The sequence below is a fragment of the Lissotriton vulgaris genome, chromosome 12 (genome assembly GCF_964263255.1).
Source record: "Lissotriton vulgaris chromosome 12, aLisVul1.2, whole genome shotgun sequence".
NCBI classification, from domain to species: domain Eukaryota; kingdom Metazoa; phylum Chordata; class Amphibia; order Caudata; family Salamandridae; genus Lissotriton; species Lissotriton vulgaris.
This window is the reverse complement of record NC_141700.1, coordinates 78,913,213-78,930,433: the sequence shown is the minus strand read 5'-3', so window position 1 is coordinate 78,930,433 and position 17,221 is coordinate 78,913,213. Positions and strand designations below refer to the sequence as shown.

The 17,221-nt window shown below is 42.1% G+C and overlaps 1 protein-coding gene across 2 annotated transcripts in view; it reads left to right on the top strand.

Moving 5' to 3' along the window:
- The window catches only part of ACSBG2 (acyl-CoA synthetase bubblegum family member 2), a 91,451-nt gene that overhangs the window by 18,895 nt on the left and 55,335 nt on the right, over positions 1 to 17,221 (top strand). The window contains exons 1-5 of one of the 2 annotated variants that reach the window (XM_086947225.1): positions 2,065 to 2,277; positions 3,121 to 3,256; positions 9,236 to 9,351; positions 13,231 to 13,487; positions 17,024 to 17,112. In XM_086947225.1, coding sequence (XP_086803351.1) covers positions 2,235 to 2,277; positions 3,121 to 3,256; positions 9,236 to 9,351; positions 13,231 to 13,487; positions 17,024 to 17,112 — 641 coding nt within the window. In that variant the 5' untranslated portion in view covers positions 2,065 to 2,234. Of the gene's footprint in view, positions 1 to 2,064; positions 2,278 to 3,120; positions 3,257 to 9,235; positions 9,352 to 13,230; positions 13,488 to 17,023; positions 17,113 to 17,221 lie in introns of those variants that run through there. The other variant, XM_086947226.1, reaches the window with a different exon arrangement.

Sequence of the window (17,221 nt, the reverse complement as noted above, 5' to 3'; positions counted from 1 at the left end):
AGAAGAGGAAGAAGTTAAACAATTTCCAGCTGGTAGAAAAAGCAAGATTAATATGTGATTGGAATACGAGGTATGTAATACAATCATGCCACACCCCATCAGAACATGTGTTTTGTTTGTAACTGGCCAAACAGCAATAAGTTGAAAATGAACAACGTGAAGACAGATGCATTTATAGTCAATAGCGGTTTAGAACTTCGGCTGGACTCTTACAATTGGGTGCCACCCCATAACTGGGGTTTTCAAACGAAAGTCTCGGCGTGATGGGTAAATCCTAGTTTACGCTGTTCAAGCAGGTTCCGTCTACTGTTTCACCCTGTAGTTACAGAAAATGTGTTTAAGGTACTATTCCCGGTGCACAAGGCACTTTATAATGATGTGCCCCAAAAGATAACTCTTCCCTCTTCTGGGGGAAACTTCCGGAAGGTCCTCAGAGTACGGAAGAGCAAAGCAGGCAGCCAGCGCTTCTCCTAAAGTCTTCATATGTTGTTGAATTCTCTACCTTTTCAACTCCCCTTCGAGGTCTCTCATTGGATTTTGAAAGGACTCAAAGCATGACCGTTTCCATTTTTTCAATACTAGGTGCTCTTTTCTTTCTGTGATCTAGAGATACCCGGTGACAGTGCACACTATAAATGCCCCATAACATAACAAAGAAGCTGACTGCAAATTCCCTCTTGCTGCTTGCTCCCTGTGGATTTAGATTGAAGGATTGTTGAGCTGATGAACATCCAATGATCAATGCACAGCAACTTAGAAGGGGTTTTCCCGGTTCACTTTGAAATTGATCTTGGGCCAGACTGAGGAGGGGAAAGTGTTTTTTGAATGTTTCGAAACCAAGCATCTGTTCTGCAGAAAGCCTGGCGTTGAGAGCATTTCCTTGGTCCGGATGGAGGAGTTATGAGGATTCTATGGTACTTTATTTTAGGAAGGGATGGTAGTGAAATACTTATTTCATATATCTAAACTCACGGACGAATTCCTTGGTCACAGAGCCAATGGGAAAGATATTTCGGATGTTGCTGTCGAGAAGGGCGCCTTGGATTTCGACAGACTAGGGGAAGCTGACCGGATGCCTGAGAATGAACTGGTGTGTGTGTGCAGAAGAAGTGGGGAGTAAAGCAGTGGGTGGGAGACAGCAGACTTTGGTCTGCTCCTCCCCCACCCACCCCGACACTACTCAACATGCCTCCCCATTCAATCCGGAAAATCGACAACAAACACTAGTTAATATCTTCTCTCCTATACCGTCAGGGATGGACTGGATTCATGTCATCTTTTCTGGATAACCACTCCCTCTCATTCAGATTTATTGTATAGAATGTATCTCGTGGATATCCTGAGAACATGACTTGGATCCGGCCTGAGTGCACGCAGCTACGTGGCATATAGAGCGAACTCCCACTGCCCTCATTCACCCCTGGGACTCAGGAACCCGAAGAATGTTAGAGCACTTCGAGGACCTGCTGATGCAATGAAGCGCTATGTAAAGGGTACCTATGGAGCAGCTAAAGTGCTTAGGTCCTACAAAGGCTACGAAAGGCGCCATGCAGTTGATTACTGTACAATAGGAACCCAAGAGATCCCTATGCAGGACGCACGGGCGCCGCTGCCGCATCATTGTGCATAGAGACGTCTGAGTGACGGTCAGATGCTATGGTAACGCCTGATCTCATCCGACCTCGTGAAACTGACAGTGACAGCTGTATCCGGGATCGGCGAGGGGTGAGGATGTGTGCCGATCTCTCCTGAGTGGAGACGATCCGTAGATCGTATGTAGATCTATCTGTTCCATGGAGCCGATCCAAAGATCGTATGTAGATCTATCTATTCCATGGAGCCGATCGAAAGATCGTATGTAGATCTATCTGTTCCATGGAGCCGATCCAAAGATCGTATGTAGATCTATCTGTAGTTCCATGGAGCCGATCCAAAGATCGTATGTAGATCGGTCTGTTCCATAGCCCGGGGCTCGCGTGCCCGGCAGTAACCTCTCCGGCTGGGAGCGCTTCCCAGCTGCCGTGGGCGGGGCGTGTCCGCGGTGGGATCCAGGCAGCGGCTGCCATAGGCTTGTGGGCCGCAAACAGGAAGCAGCGGCCGATGACAGGCGAGCTCCCATATAAGGGAGATGGTCCTGTGGGCTGACGGGCCAAGCCAATGCCAAGGCAGGAAGCGCTGACATCACCGGCTCCTCACCAGACCCTTAGTAGCTGTGCTGTCAGACTGCTGTGCACATGCTGCTGCGGGCTGCAGAGGAGCACACAGCGGGAGTGCACTGTAAGGATGCATGTTTACACCCATCTGACTATCTATCCCATTTTATGTGCGCATTTAAGGATCGGAAAGCCTTTAACTGATTTATGTTTTAATTTGATTACTTTTTATAGTGGGGGTTTGATCTAGAAAAAATAACGTTGTTGAACAAAACAACCACAACTTCTAGCACTAAAAATATATACATATATATTCCCTATAATGCACTTAGAAGAACATTAAAATATGTATAAATTATGCCTTATTTTTATTTATATTTTTTTTATGCGAATCAGTTTTATGGTGCATGACCCCCTTTATGTATAATGTTGAATTCTAGAATGCATGATGGTAGCTCCATTAGCGGATGTAGTGCCCAAATTATGAATTACAGAGTGAAAATGCCACATTTGGCAATGCATTGTATGATTTTTGGTTCTGGCTAAGTCTATGTTGAGATGTTCATTGCCACCATGTTATATTGTTGCAATGTTATCCGCATCTGACACGCCTCTGTGATTAATGGTTGATGAAAGGCGCAGTGAAACATGTTAAACCCGTATTATTGCTTTGCTCCTGTGAGTCATGTATGGAACCTGGTGTGCAGCGGGGCACCGTCTTTGTGCCTAGTTGAGCAATAATCACAACCTGTCCTCTGAATAAATAAAAAATAAGGCATTGTACTCTTTTAAGAACATCTCATATTTATTGTAAGTTTGAGTATTTGCATAAAAGTATTTCAAGAAAAGGTTGCATTTTTGTGTCTTGAGTGGAATCAGTTTTTTAAAAACAACTGCAATTAAATGGTTCCACCCCCCCCCCCCCCCACCTGACTAACTTCCATCCCTTGCTTTTCCTTTTTTGCAGTATCATTGGAGGCTGAGGTAGATATGTCGACATTAGTTGCACACCCACCTTCCATGGAGAGGTCTTCGTTGGAGTCTCCCGCCAGAACACTGACGGATGTGTGCATCGATGAAATTTGGGAGGACTCTTCAGCGAGGTAGGAGTCTTTCCCCCACAGTAATGGAAGGCATATAGGTAGAGTCAGACTGAGCTTTGGGAGGTGATGTGCGCACAATCCGTAAGTAGTGCAGGAACTGACCTTCTGTTGATGTTTTTACGCTGCAGGAGAATCAGCTGGCTGTTTTACTTCACCGTAGGTATAATATAGTGGAGGCAGTCCATGTAAGGATTTTCATCCATATCTGGATCCTGTTTCGTATCAATTAAAACCTCCTTCACAAATAGGCAGCTTTTAGGCTACCACTGATCTCTAATAGAAGTGTGACCTTCTCTTTATCTTAGCAGGTAGTTTACATGCAGAGAAGCATACATACAAGTGGAACATACAAGTGTCAAAAACATCATTTTGATCGAGGTATTTTAATTGTAGATTTAGTTAAACAGAATAAGTGTTCGTAAAGGTTTGAAGCATAGCATAGAGGTCTAGGAAGGACCGCCTACTCCACCGTAAAGCATTAGAAGCTGAAGTTTGTTGGTTTGCAGTTTGAAGATTACATTGAAAAGAAAATAATTGCAACGAAAATGTGGAGGGCGTATCGAACTGTGAAAAATAAATTGGTCCATTTAGTTCCAGCTGCCCCTCCAACGTGTGTTACTGTGATATGCTGGTGCTATAAGAACTGCGAAAGTGGAGAATTGAGGAGCACTCGTAAACTATAAACACAAATCTAATTTAATCCAAGGGTGCTACACTACGTTGTTGTGTTTGGCTTACACAAACTTTGACTAAACAGAAAAACTAAGTAGGGGGAACCTACTAGTAGTGTGCACTGTTCCTATTGGAAAAGAGACCCTTCTCCAACACTTTTTATACAAATTCTAATGAATCGATAATGATTTACAATTATGTGAACTTTCACATTCTGTTTTTTTATTTTACTTCATACTTTTGTTATTTAACCATTTTTACAAAGAAAACATAATTGATATAAATCTTTTTGTGTATAGAAATAAAGGTGTATGAAAACAAACATAAGTTTATGCTTTCAAATTGAATCCATTGCAAACCAACTATAATGTCAACTCATATTCTTGTAAGTGAAAAAACCATAATCTATGATAACTTATAGTTGAGTTGACTCCATTTTCTGAAGACATGGTGCCCAATGCATTTCGGGACCTGAAGGTACCCTTCTTCAGGGGAAATATCCTTGGCAACTCTATGTGGCTTGTGGAGTGGATTCCTATGCTCAAGTATGAAAGACTTAACTCTCCTAGAAGCGAGATGACTGCGTGGCTAAAACGTCGTGAATCTTACGGGTACAAATAAGCTTCTGGCATTTACCCTTTGTATATTTAAAATTGATCAATCGCCGGACCATATAGCTCAGTTGTAAAAAGCTGCGTCTGTCTCCCTAGTGTGATTCAGAAAAGGGGGTGGTGATGAACAGAGTGTCTGAATTAAGCAGACCACTCTTACCCAGTCCAAAGATCAGGGCTTGATCAATCACCGTTATTTATCTCACTGCACCATCCCAGCTCAGAACCTGACTATATGCAAATCAGTCTGTCCCTGGCCCAGTGCATCATGGGAACAGGGCAGACTAAACTACCAAGCCAATTCTTCACCAGAAAGGAGACAAGCTACCGGGGACCGGTTTCTGGCATTTCAGCCGTCTTCGGCCCGGCTTACTTGAATCCTGATGGTGCAGTGAGAAAGGGACTCATGTCTGAGTATACCCTGCCACACCTATAGTGGAAGGGTATACTCAGATGTGAGTCCCTTGCTCATTGCACCATCAGGATTCAAGCAAGCTGGGCCGACGACAGCTGAAATGCCAGAAACCGGTCCCCGGAAGCTTGTTTCCTTCCCAGTGTAAGAATTGGCTTGGTAGTTTGGTTTGCCCTGTTCCCATCATGCACTGGGACAGGAACAGACTAATTTGCATATAGCCAGGTTCTGAGCTGGGATGGTGCAGTGAGCTAAAAAACGGTGTTGGATCTAGCCCTGATCTCTTGACTGGGTGAGAGTATTCTGCTTAATTCAGAAACTCTGTCCATCACCACCCCTTGTTGTTAAATATGTCTTCCTAGTGTAGCTGACGGAGTCTACGGTTTCGGTGAATAGAAAGCAAACGTGCACCCAGACTTTTGTGACTGCGGTATAACAAATCTCTGTAATATATGGTAAATGGCCCATAAGATTTATCCGTAATGTAGAACGAGTGCTGCGTGCGATTTCACAAGAATTGCATGCCGCTGTCCACTTCGTGATCGAGTAATACGCGGAGCTCCGATGTCGGTTGAGTATTCAAAATCATTGATCATTGAAATCGCATGCAGCACGCGTTCTACATTACGGATAAATCTTATGGGCCATTTACCATATATTACGGAGATTCGTTATCCCGCAGTCACAAAAGTCAGGGTGCACGTTTGCTTTCTATTCACCGAAACCGTGGACTCCGTCAGCTACACTAGGGAGACAGACGCAGCTTTTTACGACTGAGCTATATGGTCCGGCGATTGATCAATTTTAAATATACAAAGGGCAAATGCCAGAAGCTTATTTGTACCCGTAAGATTCACAACGTTTTAGCCACGCAGTCATCTCGCTTCTAGGAGAGTTAAGTCTTTCATACTTGAGCATAGGAATCCACTCCACAAGCCACATAGAGTTGCCGAGGATTTTTCCCCTGAAGAAGGGTACCTTCAGGTCCCGAAATGCATTGGGCACCATGTCTTCAGAAAATTGAGTCAACTCAACTATAAGTTATCATGGATTATGGTTTTTTCACTTACAAGAATATGAGTTGACATTATAGTTGGTTTGCAACTGATTCAATTTGAAAGCATAAACTTATGTTTGTTTTCATACACCTTTTATTTCTATACACAAAAAGATTTATATCAATGATGTTTTCTTTGTAAAAATGGTTAAATAACAAAAGTATGAAGTAAAATAAAAAAACAGAATGTGAAAGTTCACATAATTGTAAATCATTATCGATTCATTAGAATTTGTATAAAAAGTGTTGGAGAAGGGTCTCTTTTCCAATAGGAACAGTGCACACTACTAGTAAGTTCCCCCTACTTAGTTTTTCTGCTATAAGAACTGCAGCACATGCATAAAGAAGTGGTTGTTGCACAGAGGTCTGCAGGAAAGCTGTGTCTCGGCGTGCTAGCCAATGCTGCAATGCCCAGTGGCGTTAAAAAATGCCCCTGTGGCACGGGGGCCCAGCCCTTAACAGAGCCCCATTCACACCTGTGCCACGAAGATCTGTGAGATATGGGAGACTCTGTGCCCCTCATCACATTCTGCAGGAGGGGCCCATCATTTTGCGTTATGCCACTGGCGATTCCCCCAGACCTTGAATGCAGTCATAGGGCAGCATAGAGTGCATCCAATAAATGAGATTTGCCTTTTTGCTGATTGTGCAAGTCCATGTAGGGCTTGTACCACAGACTTCTTGTCAATTGTTGTGGTTTAAAGAGGTGGACGAGGGATCAAAGAGATTGACGCCAGGGTTCAGGGCAAAAAATAGTTTAAAAAAAAGATGAACTTGGGCTGCAAATTCCTTGGGTGAACTCCGAATGGGAGGTCCACTATTACAATCCCCAGCCCAGAGCCAGATAACCCTCCATAAAAGTCTCTTTTGCCTCTCTGCAAGCCTGTTATAGTGTCTCGTATCCAACTTGGGAACACGTACCTGTGGAAAGAATGATATCCAAGAGATGTACTTCCAAAATGATGCATGGTTTGAGGCGCACGCTGTGAACAGTGGCTGAAAAATGTCAACATGCTTTAGGTGGAAGGTAGTGGATTTCTGTTCATTGTGATAAAAATATGTTTAACATTCATTGTACAAACAGCAAGCAAGCATGTTTCATCGGAATAGCGCTTGTTGGACTAGTCATCACAATATGAGACTGAAGGGGCGACTGGAGAATTATTAATTTATGTGTTCTCATAGGAACACGTAGGACACGTGCTAATGCAACTTCCAGGATAATTGATAGACAAAACATTTAATGAAGTCAAACATGCCAAGGACATACAAAGGGGAATGATAGTAATTGAAATGTAAGTAGTAAAGCTGAAGATTCTGTGGGCGCTTGAAGGAGTTGTTAAAATTAAGGGCGTAGGATGAGCACTGTGGTTGAAATCTCTTGCATTGTCTTCTTTCTAATTTGTTTTGTTCATACACGTGCAAGTAAAGTGAAATTCCTGTTCACCCTTTCTACGGCATTCATTTGCAAAACATCCACCCTTCTCAGGCGTTAGTGGGCACTGGAATAAACACTGAAAAAGATGATTCTCGTCCCACCCTCTCCCAGCACCAGCAAATATCCTAGATCTGTGGATAGTGAGACACATTGGAAATGGCATCTTCTCTATGGGTTGGGCATTACACGGTGAACGTTTGCAAGATAGCAGATGCTGTTCTAGCTTTCTTCCAAATTCCCAGTGGCATCTCTGTGGCCAGCATAGGCTTGGAGAAATAACGCTGTTTTTGCATCATTTGGCTGAGGTTCCTTTTACGAGAGCCTCTGTGCTGTTACTATCCGTCTCAAGGCGTGCCTAATGGGTAGATCTATGTTATTGGGTGCCAAGCAGTTCTGCGAGTCGTGACCAAGGCTCTTTTTCCAGATTGACAAAGACAGAGAAACAGTTTCTACTTTTTGGCTACATTTTGATATTTTTAAGTCAGACTAGTAATTGCCTTGTATGACCCAGGCAGTCTTATATTTGTCAGCAAAATTGAAAGAACTTGCATTTGTAAATCCAGAAAGGTACCTGCAACAGTGAAAGCGTGACTTGATTCAAGGACATTTCTTTCTTCTGTAAAGACACCTACCTTTTTTGTCACAACACCCTAAGAAGGACATTAGTGAGAATATTTTTGTCACCACTACAGAGAGTTTTGTATTCTCTGTAAATGGTGGCATCTAACCTGCCCATATTGTGACAGAATCGTATTGAATGGACTACATTGTGGAACCGGTCCATGGGAAACACCCATTCCACATAATTTTTCTCAGAATCACACTCCCACCTGCTTAGGTTTTTGCCAGCGTATAATTGAGCCTCCAAGGAAGTTCACCATGTTCTGCAAGTCTTTTGTGCCTAATGTTATCAAAGACTTTATCAACTTCTATACAATTACATCCATTGTTTTACATTGATGGCTTTAGTCATCTTGTCTGACAACTCGCTTACAATCGTCTGAATGATCATGAACCGATTATTCACTCTTAATGTTTTTGCAGACTCAGTGCACAACTGTTTTTCATAAGTCACGCTGAAAAACCTAGTCTCCCCACCTTTCTGTCTCGGAGCAGACCATCTCCTCCAATATTTTATTCAAGAATGGACTTGTAATTTAATGATAATGATGTAACCAGCACTTTTTTAAGTGGCTTGACACCTTTCCTCCATCCCAAAAGCGGCGCTACACACAATTTGGCAACATTCAAGCTCACACCACTAGATCCGCTTTCCGCAGTGTTTCCTGTAGTATGCAGGACAGAGGTTTGGGTCAAAGATGGTACAGGTCATCCAAGTCCTAAGCTTCACGCGGCAGGAAAAGGCTGCAGATCTCCAGAATCACACCATGGAATGCCCACCTGGAAACATGAGAGCTGGGTAGAACGGATATATACAAAATGTATCGCCCCTTCCATAAGTAAAAAAAAAAAAAAACTGTCAGCGGTTTTGCCTGAATCAGCCAGACTATTGATAAGCCTGTAGGCTACAGAACTCCGATGTTGATTTAGCTGCGAAATGGAAGACTGGGACAGATGAGAGGAAAGACCTATTGTGTGGCCCCTTGCTCTGGGGCTAACCGTTTTAAACTTGCCAGAATACAGATTATTTGGTAAAGTAATGTTTTATTTCATACATCAACTGTTAGGCCCAGGGATATCATTGATGAAGGTTAGTCATGTCTTTGTTTATTTTACACATTTCAGCATTATTGACTATTTCTCCATTATTGCCTCTGTTTTCCAATAGATTTACTGCAGAAGATGGTTGTGAGGCCAGTGAAGAAACAGAGAGAGAAGTAATCCTAAACTTGCATGAAACCACTTCGCCCCATGAAGAAGAGCCTCAACCAGAAAATAAAACTGGTATGTGTGTTCGAGCAGTTTATTGTAAAGTGCATATTGTTTAAGCTTATTGAGTAGGCTGCAGATGTGAAACGGACCACAACCTTACTTTCATTGGAAAGAGGATTGGCAAACATTGCTGATTAATTAAATCCTTTGCAAATTGAGACAGTGAAAATGCGCAGCAAAAACAAATGCTTCAGTGCGACGTAAGACGTAAAAATGAATACTCTATTAGCGGAATCGTCCTCCAAAAAGTGAACTGAAACAAATGTATATATTTAAAAAAATTTCCTCTATAGGACACCATCTTTTTTCCAGTTTAAATATTTTTGAGCGCAATAATGGAGGCAAAAGAGTTGCTTATGGTGTCCTAGTGGGAATTGATGTGGTGGAAAGCTAATGGTTCCTATGTTCCAGTTAATGGGTATCAGAGAGGACAGTCTTCCCTGTTAATAATCAGCAAGCCATCTCCCACTTCACTTCTAGGACACTGAAGCCACAAATAATTAAGCACACAGTGTTCACAAGGATGTACAAAAAAGATTACTTATCAGAAGTTCCAGAAGGATTGCCAATGCTGGCATTCCTTCTGTTAATGAACAAACTCAAAATACCAGGGGGCTGCATGTTTAGAACAAGAGAACGACTCACCAACAGCACTATTTTATTTGCAAACAGAAGAGTTAACAAGGAAATGTTTTAAAAAGAAATTCTAGGAAAGAAAAGAATAGTTTTACTTGCGTCGCTTTAGGGATGTCGGATTTCCTACACCATAACATGAAGCATAAACAAGGTTTTCTAATGTGATCATGTCTTTCAGTGGTTGTTTGTGAATGCAAGATCAACTGAAAAATCCTGCGGTCTAGGGTATTGGAGCGATTTTATAGGTTACACATCATACAAATCAGACCCTGCCCTAGATTCCACTTCTTACAACTAGTTCAGTGTCACTTTTCAATTGGTGTTATTCCATCATTAACACCTTGCCCCCTATCTTCTCATTCTTTCAGCTTGATTCCCCTTATGTGGTTGCAAAAGACACAAACGCACAAAGCTCCTTCCTGGACTACCAGCATCTTTAAACATAGACATACTACCTGTCCCATAACACTAGCACTAGAAGCCACTAAATCTTCGCAAGTCCAGAATCTCCTTGACTCCTTCCATGACTGAGCATGAACCTCTAACCCTTCCATCTACGCTATGCCTTTATCTACTGACCTTTCTATTGCTGACCTTGCCTCTTTATCCACAGAAATCTCTACAGTCAGATGTTGCATAGCCATGCTCTTTTCTGCCCTTCCATCCATCTCCTTCAACTTCTTCTCTGTATTCTTTCTTCTCGGTTAGACTTACACTCTCCCAGTTTTCCAGCTAACCTTATTCGAATCAGCTAACCCATCAGCATCATTTGATACTTTCACCCCTTAAACAATCAGACCTCCAGCCCTCACCTCCAGATATCTGAACTGCGACACTGCTTTTAATTTCCCTCTCATTAATGGCACTCTTCCAAAAACATCAAATTGGTTGTTATAAAATGTAATAAATATTTTACTGCTGACTCTTTAACTTCGTCAACTATTGAGCTCAGTTCAAACTTCAGGCTATAGTCTTCAAAGTAGTAGAAGCAGGGGCAGCTCCTACGCAAAGGCGGAAGAGCGACGCCAGACTGCTCGCAGAGCAGAAAAATAAATGCAAATACAATGATAATAACCTTGATATTATCATTTTATTTTTTTTTGCTATGGGCTGGGTTAGGGGGCGGTGGGCCTGGGGTCACAGGGGGAGGAGTGTTTTGCACACCAAGTATGCATGACTACTTGGCCGGCCATCTCGGGCCAGCCAGACAATCATGCACTCTTTGCTTCATCCCCACCAAGATGTAATGCACAGCCTGGTGGGGAACATGCACATACTCTCTGTCCCCATCTGAGAGGCGAACCACAGCGCTCAGGCCAATCACCACGCTGTCGTGTAGCGCTATGACTGGCTATGGGGAGGCTGGGTGCTTCATGGTTCGGGCCTAACCAAGAAGAACGGCAACGCGACGAAGAAATGGTGGCCAATTAAAAGGTAAGTATTTTTTTGTTATACACCCCTCCTCCGTACCCTGCTAGCCGCCACTGAGTAGAAGTTGACATCCTCTCATACCATTCCCAAACCTTTATGCTGCTACATCCTATGGAAACCCTAATTTGCCAATCTAAACCTCCTTGTCCCTCCTTTGCAAGGATGCACTGGGTCCAGATTGCTGGGACCATTCTGCTGCAGCACATTCCCTTCTGAACCAAAACTACCTCATCATCACACCTGCTCAAGACCAGTCTACACTGCTTTTCCTCCAAACTGAGCTCCTAAATGACTTAAAGCCCTCACTACACACCGCCCTCTCCCACCCGGATTCCTCCCATGCTTCCCAGAATCTTGCATATTGTGTAGAGTCCTATATACAGTGTTGATTTATCTGTAACTGTGAGCAGACCAAAAGGGAAACCGCTCTAAAGGTACACAATCATACAAACTCTGAAGTCTTTCTCTGGGGTTTCTTTTTTTATTAATGGTGGAATACGTGCTTTTACTTTTGGGTCTTACCCTAACGAAGTAAGTGCTTTCAAACCAACTGACATGTATGTTTGTCTCAAACAATATTCCTTTACTTCGCAATATTTCTTTTGCATATAAAGTACATATATAGAAACCATTTCATCACATATTAAAAAATATTTCAAAATCGACACACCGTCTTGAAAATGCATTAATACAGTAAAAGAGAAAGATAAAATGCCCTCACAATAATATATATGTACAATATAAAAAGTGATAAAAAAAAGCTACATTTAACCACTATCTAAAGGTCCATAAACCGATCCTTCGCCTTAAAGCTGACCACAGAAGGAGGCTAGAGAATTACACACAAATGCGTCCCCAAGCATTTGGATAAAATATAGAGCTACCCTACATTGACTGAAATTGTATTTCCGAACACGAGGTAGATTAAATCTTTTTCTTGGCTCTTTGTAGAATTTACAGAAAAAGATAAATTGTAGATCTGTTTGTGAAGATAAGCCATCACACGGACATATGGTCCGTTCTGCTAGTGCGTACATATTACCCCGATAACCCAAAATCAGGGGGATATTATTTATTCAGAATCTTACTAAGATAAAACGATGTTGTAGATTTGGGATATGCGCTAAATATGAATAATTAACAGCCTGCATAGGAGGAGACAATTTATAGAGCTTTACTGAGCCTTTCGCCCAGTTTGTGTCTCTTCTGTCCCGAGCGGGCTTTAGGCAAAAGGCCCCTTTCAGTTTGGCTTTAGAAATCTGGTTACAACTAGGTAGGTTCTCAAAGTTCGGAGAAGCCCAATGCTCTCTAAGTGTTTTTGACATAATGTAACCATCTAAGTTTTCGGACATTGATCCAGTTTTAGACCATCACTCAGGATAGCGTGTTTTAATGTAACTGACTCTCTTCTCAATATAGAATGCCGGAATGTGATTGGTGCTAAACAAATTATATCGGAAAGAAACAGCCCATTTGAGTGTGACATTTATAATTTGAGCAGGTACAAGGGATGGAAAGTAGCCTTTTATAGAAGGCATCCTCCCTGCTCTGGAGGGTGTCCCCTTTTAAGACTGTATGAGAATTGACTTTGACCACATCGGAAAACATGTTTACGTGCAAAAATGTCATGAAATTCTTCTGTTAATGTACGTTTCCAGGCTTTAAATATGAATGCCCAGTAAATGCAGAGTGGTGTTGTCCTACTGCCTTAAAATGAGATGCTAGCATTAGATCAAGAGAAGGACGTAACATTCACCAGTGTAGCCTGGGAGTTTTGTACTCTTAAATCCACTTATTCTCTTTTTCTTCTTTTAACGTTCTCAGAAGGGGTTGTGACCCGTCTCCCAAATGTTGAGAATCGCCTATGGACAACCAGGCGTGATGGCGAAGTGAAGCTTAAGATAGAAGAATCTGAAACTGCCAGTCTGTTCCCAATCACTATTCACCAGTTGTTCCAGGAATCTGTTAAAAAATATGGTGATTATTTTGCTCTTGCCTCAAAAAAGGGTGATCAGTGGAGCAAGCTGACTTATAAGCAGTACTACCAGGAATGCCGAAATGCTGCTAAAGGATTTTTAAAGGTAATTTAAGTCAAGCGACTATGTCATTCTGGGTCTCTAAGAAAAAAAAATATGAAAATACAATACAGTTGAATAAATTGTAAACCAGGTAGTGTTGACTGGCACATTATTCTGCTCCTCCTCCTTCTCAAAGAATTGAGAATTGCCAGTACCTTCTGTATTGATACAAGAATTGTGATCCATACCTTCACCCCCCCCCCCCCCCCCCCCCAACGGTATTACACCGGCACAAAACTTAGTCATGCATATGATGTCGACTACTCTCACTATTCTCCGGTTTCTCCATATTTGCAAAGATGCAGAAATTGGCTGCTTCTCTGGCGCTTCACATATTTACCAGAACTGTATTTTTTCCCCTTGCTCCCCTGCTGGAAGTTGTATTGTTTTTATTGGTTTCTCATATTTGATTCTACATTAAAGCAATGATTTCCCTCTGCCTTATATGCCATTTCCAAGATAAATTTTATAGTAAATTTCATGCTTGAAGTTCTCAGCAGCTGATTTAATGGGACTGCATCTCAGGTTTGGGCACCCGACAATGTTTGGATTGTTGGATTTTCTTCTCTGGGAGTTCAGCTCCGGTTACAAAACACTATTTCTTGATGTCCAAGAAGCATCAGGTCCTGAAGGCGAGCTAGTGTTTCATTGCAGGACAGATGTTTACACACTGTTGTAAGGGCTATTTGATGCAGAGTTCAGTATGAGGTAGCAGGACCTGTTGGTACTTTGAATTGTTTAGCAAAGGATAGCTGTTCCTTCAGAACTCCATCATACCCACCTAGAGCATCCTGGGTTTGATCAGAGTACTGAAGCAAAAACCTGACAAGCTTCATAGTGTTTGGTTAAATTCCACAGTTCTGCGGCCAAGAGTATCTCGCGCTGGGTTGCTGATACCAGTTAATTGTCTCCTGATCTGCTGCTTCAGTACCCAAGATTATGGAAACACCCTATCCTACAGTTTAGATAATCAGATTCCTTACCTTCAGCCATTAAAACTCGTTTTTCCACTAGGCTGACACCTTCTGTGTCATGACAGTCTTCATTTATTATGTAAACCCCTTAAAAATCAATCCTTTGCGATCTGTTCTAGGCCGCTTTCTTAGCGATACCCTTCACAAACCTTAGACGCAATAACTAAGACCCACATAGATAAACAGTTTGAGGTGAGGAAGGAATTTTCCCGTTCAGTCTGCACCGATTACTACGGTTCTTGGGAAGAGGGTCAGCTCCTCATCTGTCTTCTGTTTCGGTTAATGATGCTAAACTCTGTGAAAGCGGGTAAAAAGTCTTATCTGAACCCTTTGCTTGCACTTTAAATTTACTTTACAGGTAAGTGTAGGTAGCAGTTGTAATGACTGCTTATGATGTACAAAAGTAATAGAATCTAGAAAAAATTACTTAATATGGGTAGAGGAAATGTGTTTCTAGCTTAATGAGGATAGGGAGGCAGACATTGTCAACATCACATTAGTGAGATCTGGTTTATGTAACAGATATGTCCATCAAAGAGTCAATTTATATGAGCAGATAAGTGTAGTTTTCCATGTCTTCCCTGCACCAAGCTGTCAAAGTCAGATTTACAGTTTGATGCCAAAAAGGTGCCCCCCCCCCCCATTTAAAGCATGAGATGTTAGAAAAGAGGTGAAAAGATGCTGTAACCGCTACATCTTTAAATGCTTTTTTTTACCACACCCAGAAGTATGCTTCTTCTCAACCTACCATGGCAATAATGTGTTCATTTCCAGGTAGCTATCAAGGAGAAAAGCAAAAACTGTTCATTTAAAGCTACAGATTTCTAGCTTATGAAAATGAGTAATTTCCTTATCTAGGGTCATTGTAGAGTTTTCCAGAAAGTCAGCCTGACTCCACAAAGTCTTTCCAAAATTCAGCTGACTTTCCCTTGGTGTGCGAGAAGCCACCGGCAAGCATCAGTTGAGACATGGAGTGACTGAGAATCACAGCCTTCTGCAAACAGTGTATATTTATGTAGCCAAACACCTTTCAGTATCAGGGTGAATCTCTTCATCTTCCCAAAGACAGCGTAAACCATGATTAGGCCATACATTGATTAGGGAAAGATGCCTACAAAGCCAAAGAGTAGAGAGTCTTCAAACAGCAGCAGTAAGCTGGAGGACAAACAACAACAGCCAAATAACAAAGATGAAACCGTAAGATAGTCTGAACCAGAAGGAGCAAAAACAAGAAAAGTCATGGCCGAGTGGACAAACTATGCAGGAGAATAGAACTCTTACACCTTTGAGATGTTGCAGGGTACCAAACCTCGATTGCAGTGTGATTTAATATGCTGTGCTCATGTTGACCCTCAAGTGAAATTCCACACTAGAAACTTGCCAGCACCCATGTTATTAGAAAGTTAGTCTAGTTATAGCAGAAGCCACGGTGTTGTCCTCCAAAGTTTCCAGGTGTTTTGCTGTATACATTTGATGATTGTATTATTCCAGTAAGTAATGTAGTAATTAACACATTTGGGTCTCCAGAGTGTACGTTTTCTCTATCTGACTTTGATGTTTGCAAACAGTGAAGTAGTATAGATTTTTGAACCCAACATAACTTGTCATGAACGTGTACATGGTAGTTGCAACAGTTTGGCTCACCAGAGTATGGACGGCAGTTGAAATAAGTTTGAATGGTTTAGTTCGTAATGTTTTCAAACTTTTATGGTAAGTGCAAAAATGTGCATGCACTTGCTCTGCAACTTCTGTTTAAGGATTGGCCAGCGTTCGCAAACATTTACACATCGTATCAGAACTGGTGAAGAAAGATTCTGTTGATGGAGAACTAGGATTGCAAGCGATATTTAGTTTTTCTACCTTTTCCCCTATGTAATGATTTTGTTACAAAGTTGAGGAGGAGCAACAGACCCTAGAAAGACAGAAGTGCTTCGACCGTGCTGCTGTCCCACTCCTCGAAGCATCCTACAGAGAGGCCTGTTGTACCGTCAATCCTGTGCAAATTCCTGTGTGCTCTTCCCTCTTTTAGGTCCTTAGCACTGGTGTGTCCTGAGTATTCGGAGATGAGAGTACTGGGTTGTCTGCTGTGGCCTAAAGCCAAAGGGGACATTCCAGGACTTGGGTCGCAGTCACCAGTTCAGGCAGGGAAAATGTACAGTGTGGCGTTTCGCCTCCCTCCAATCTGTAAATAGATACCCCAGTGCCGGTCGCCAGAAAAAATTGGATGCACAAATCTAGCTGGGTCCATCTGTGTGAAAGGTTAGGAGTATAATTACATCCCGCACACGTGTGCTGCAATTCAAAACCTAGTAAGTTATGCTCCTACCAAACACCATGGAGACTAAGGAAATTCACTGATGTGGTGTGGGTGGGGCTTCCTGCACTTGGCCTGATGTTGATCATATTTCTTTTAAATCTACTGACTGAATTATTTACACCTTATAAAATATTCTTACAGGGTTGATCTGTAATTAGCAGACAGATGGCTTAGAAAGTATCTGTATGTTATTGGATAGCTTCTCAACCCCTCACGATTAATCTAAAGTACGGTGTTTCTGTTTACAGCTGGGGCTGGAGCGTTACCATGGAGTCGGTATTCTGGGATTTAACTCCGCAGAGTGGTTCATTGCTGATATTGGATCCATCCTAGCAGGGTAAGACATCTGTTTCCGCAGGTATCTAATTAGTCTGGACGCTGTAATATTTCATGCTCTGGATGGCCTTGATCCACCATATCATATTAAAGAACATCTAGTTACAACA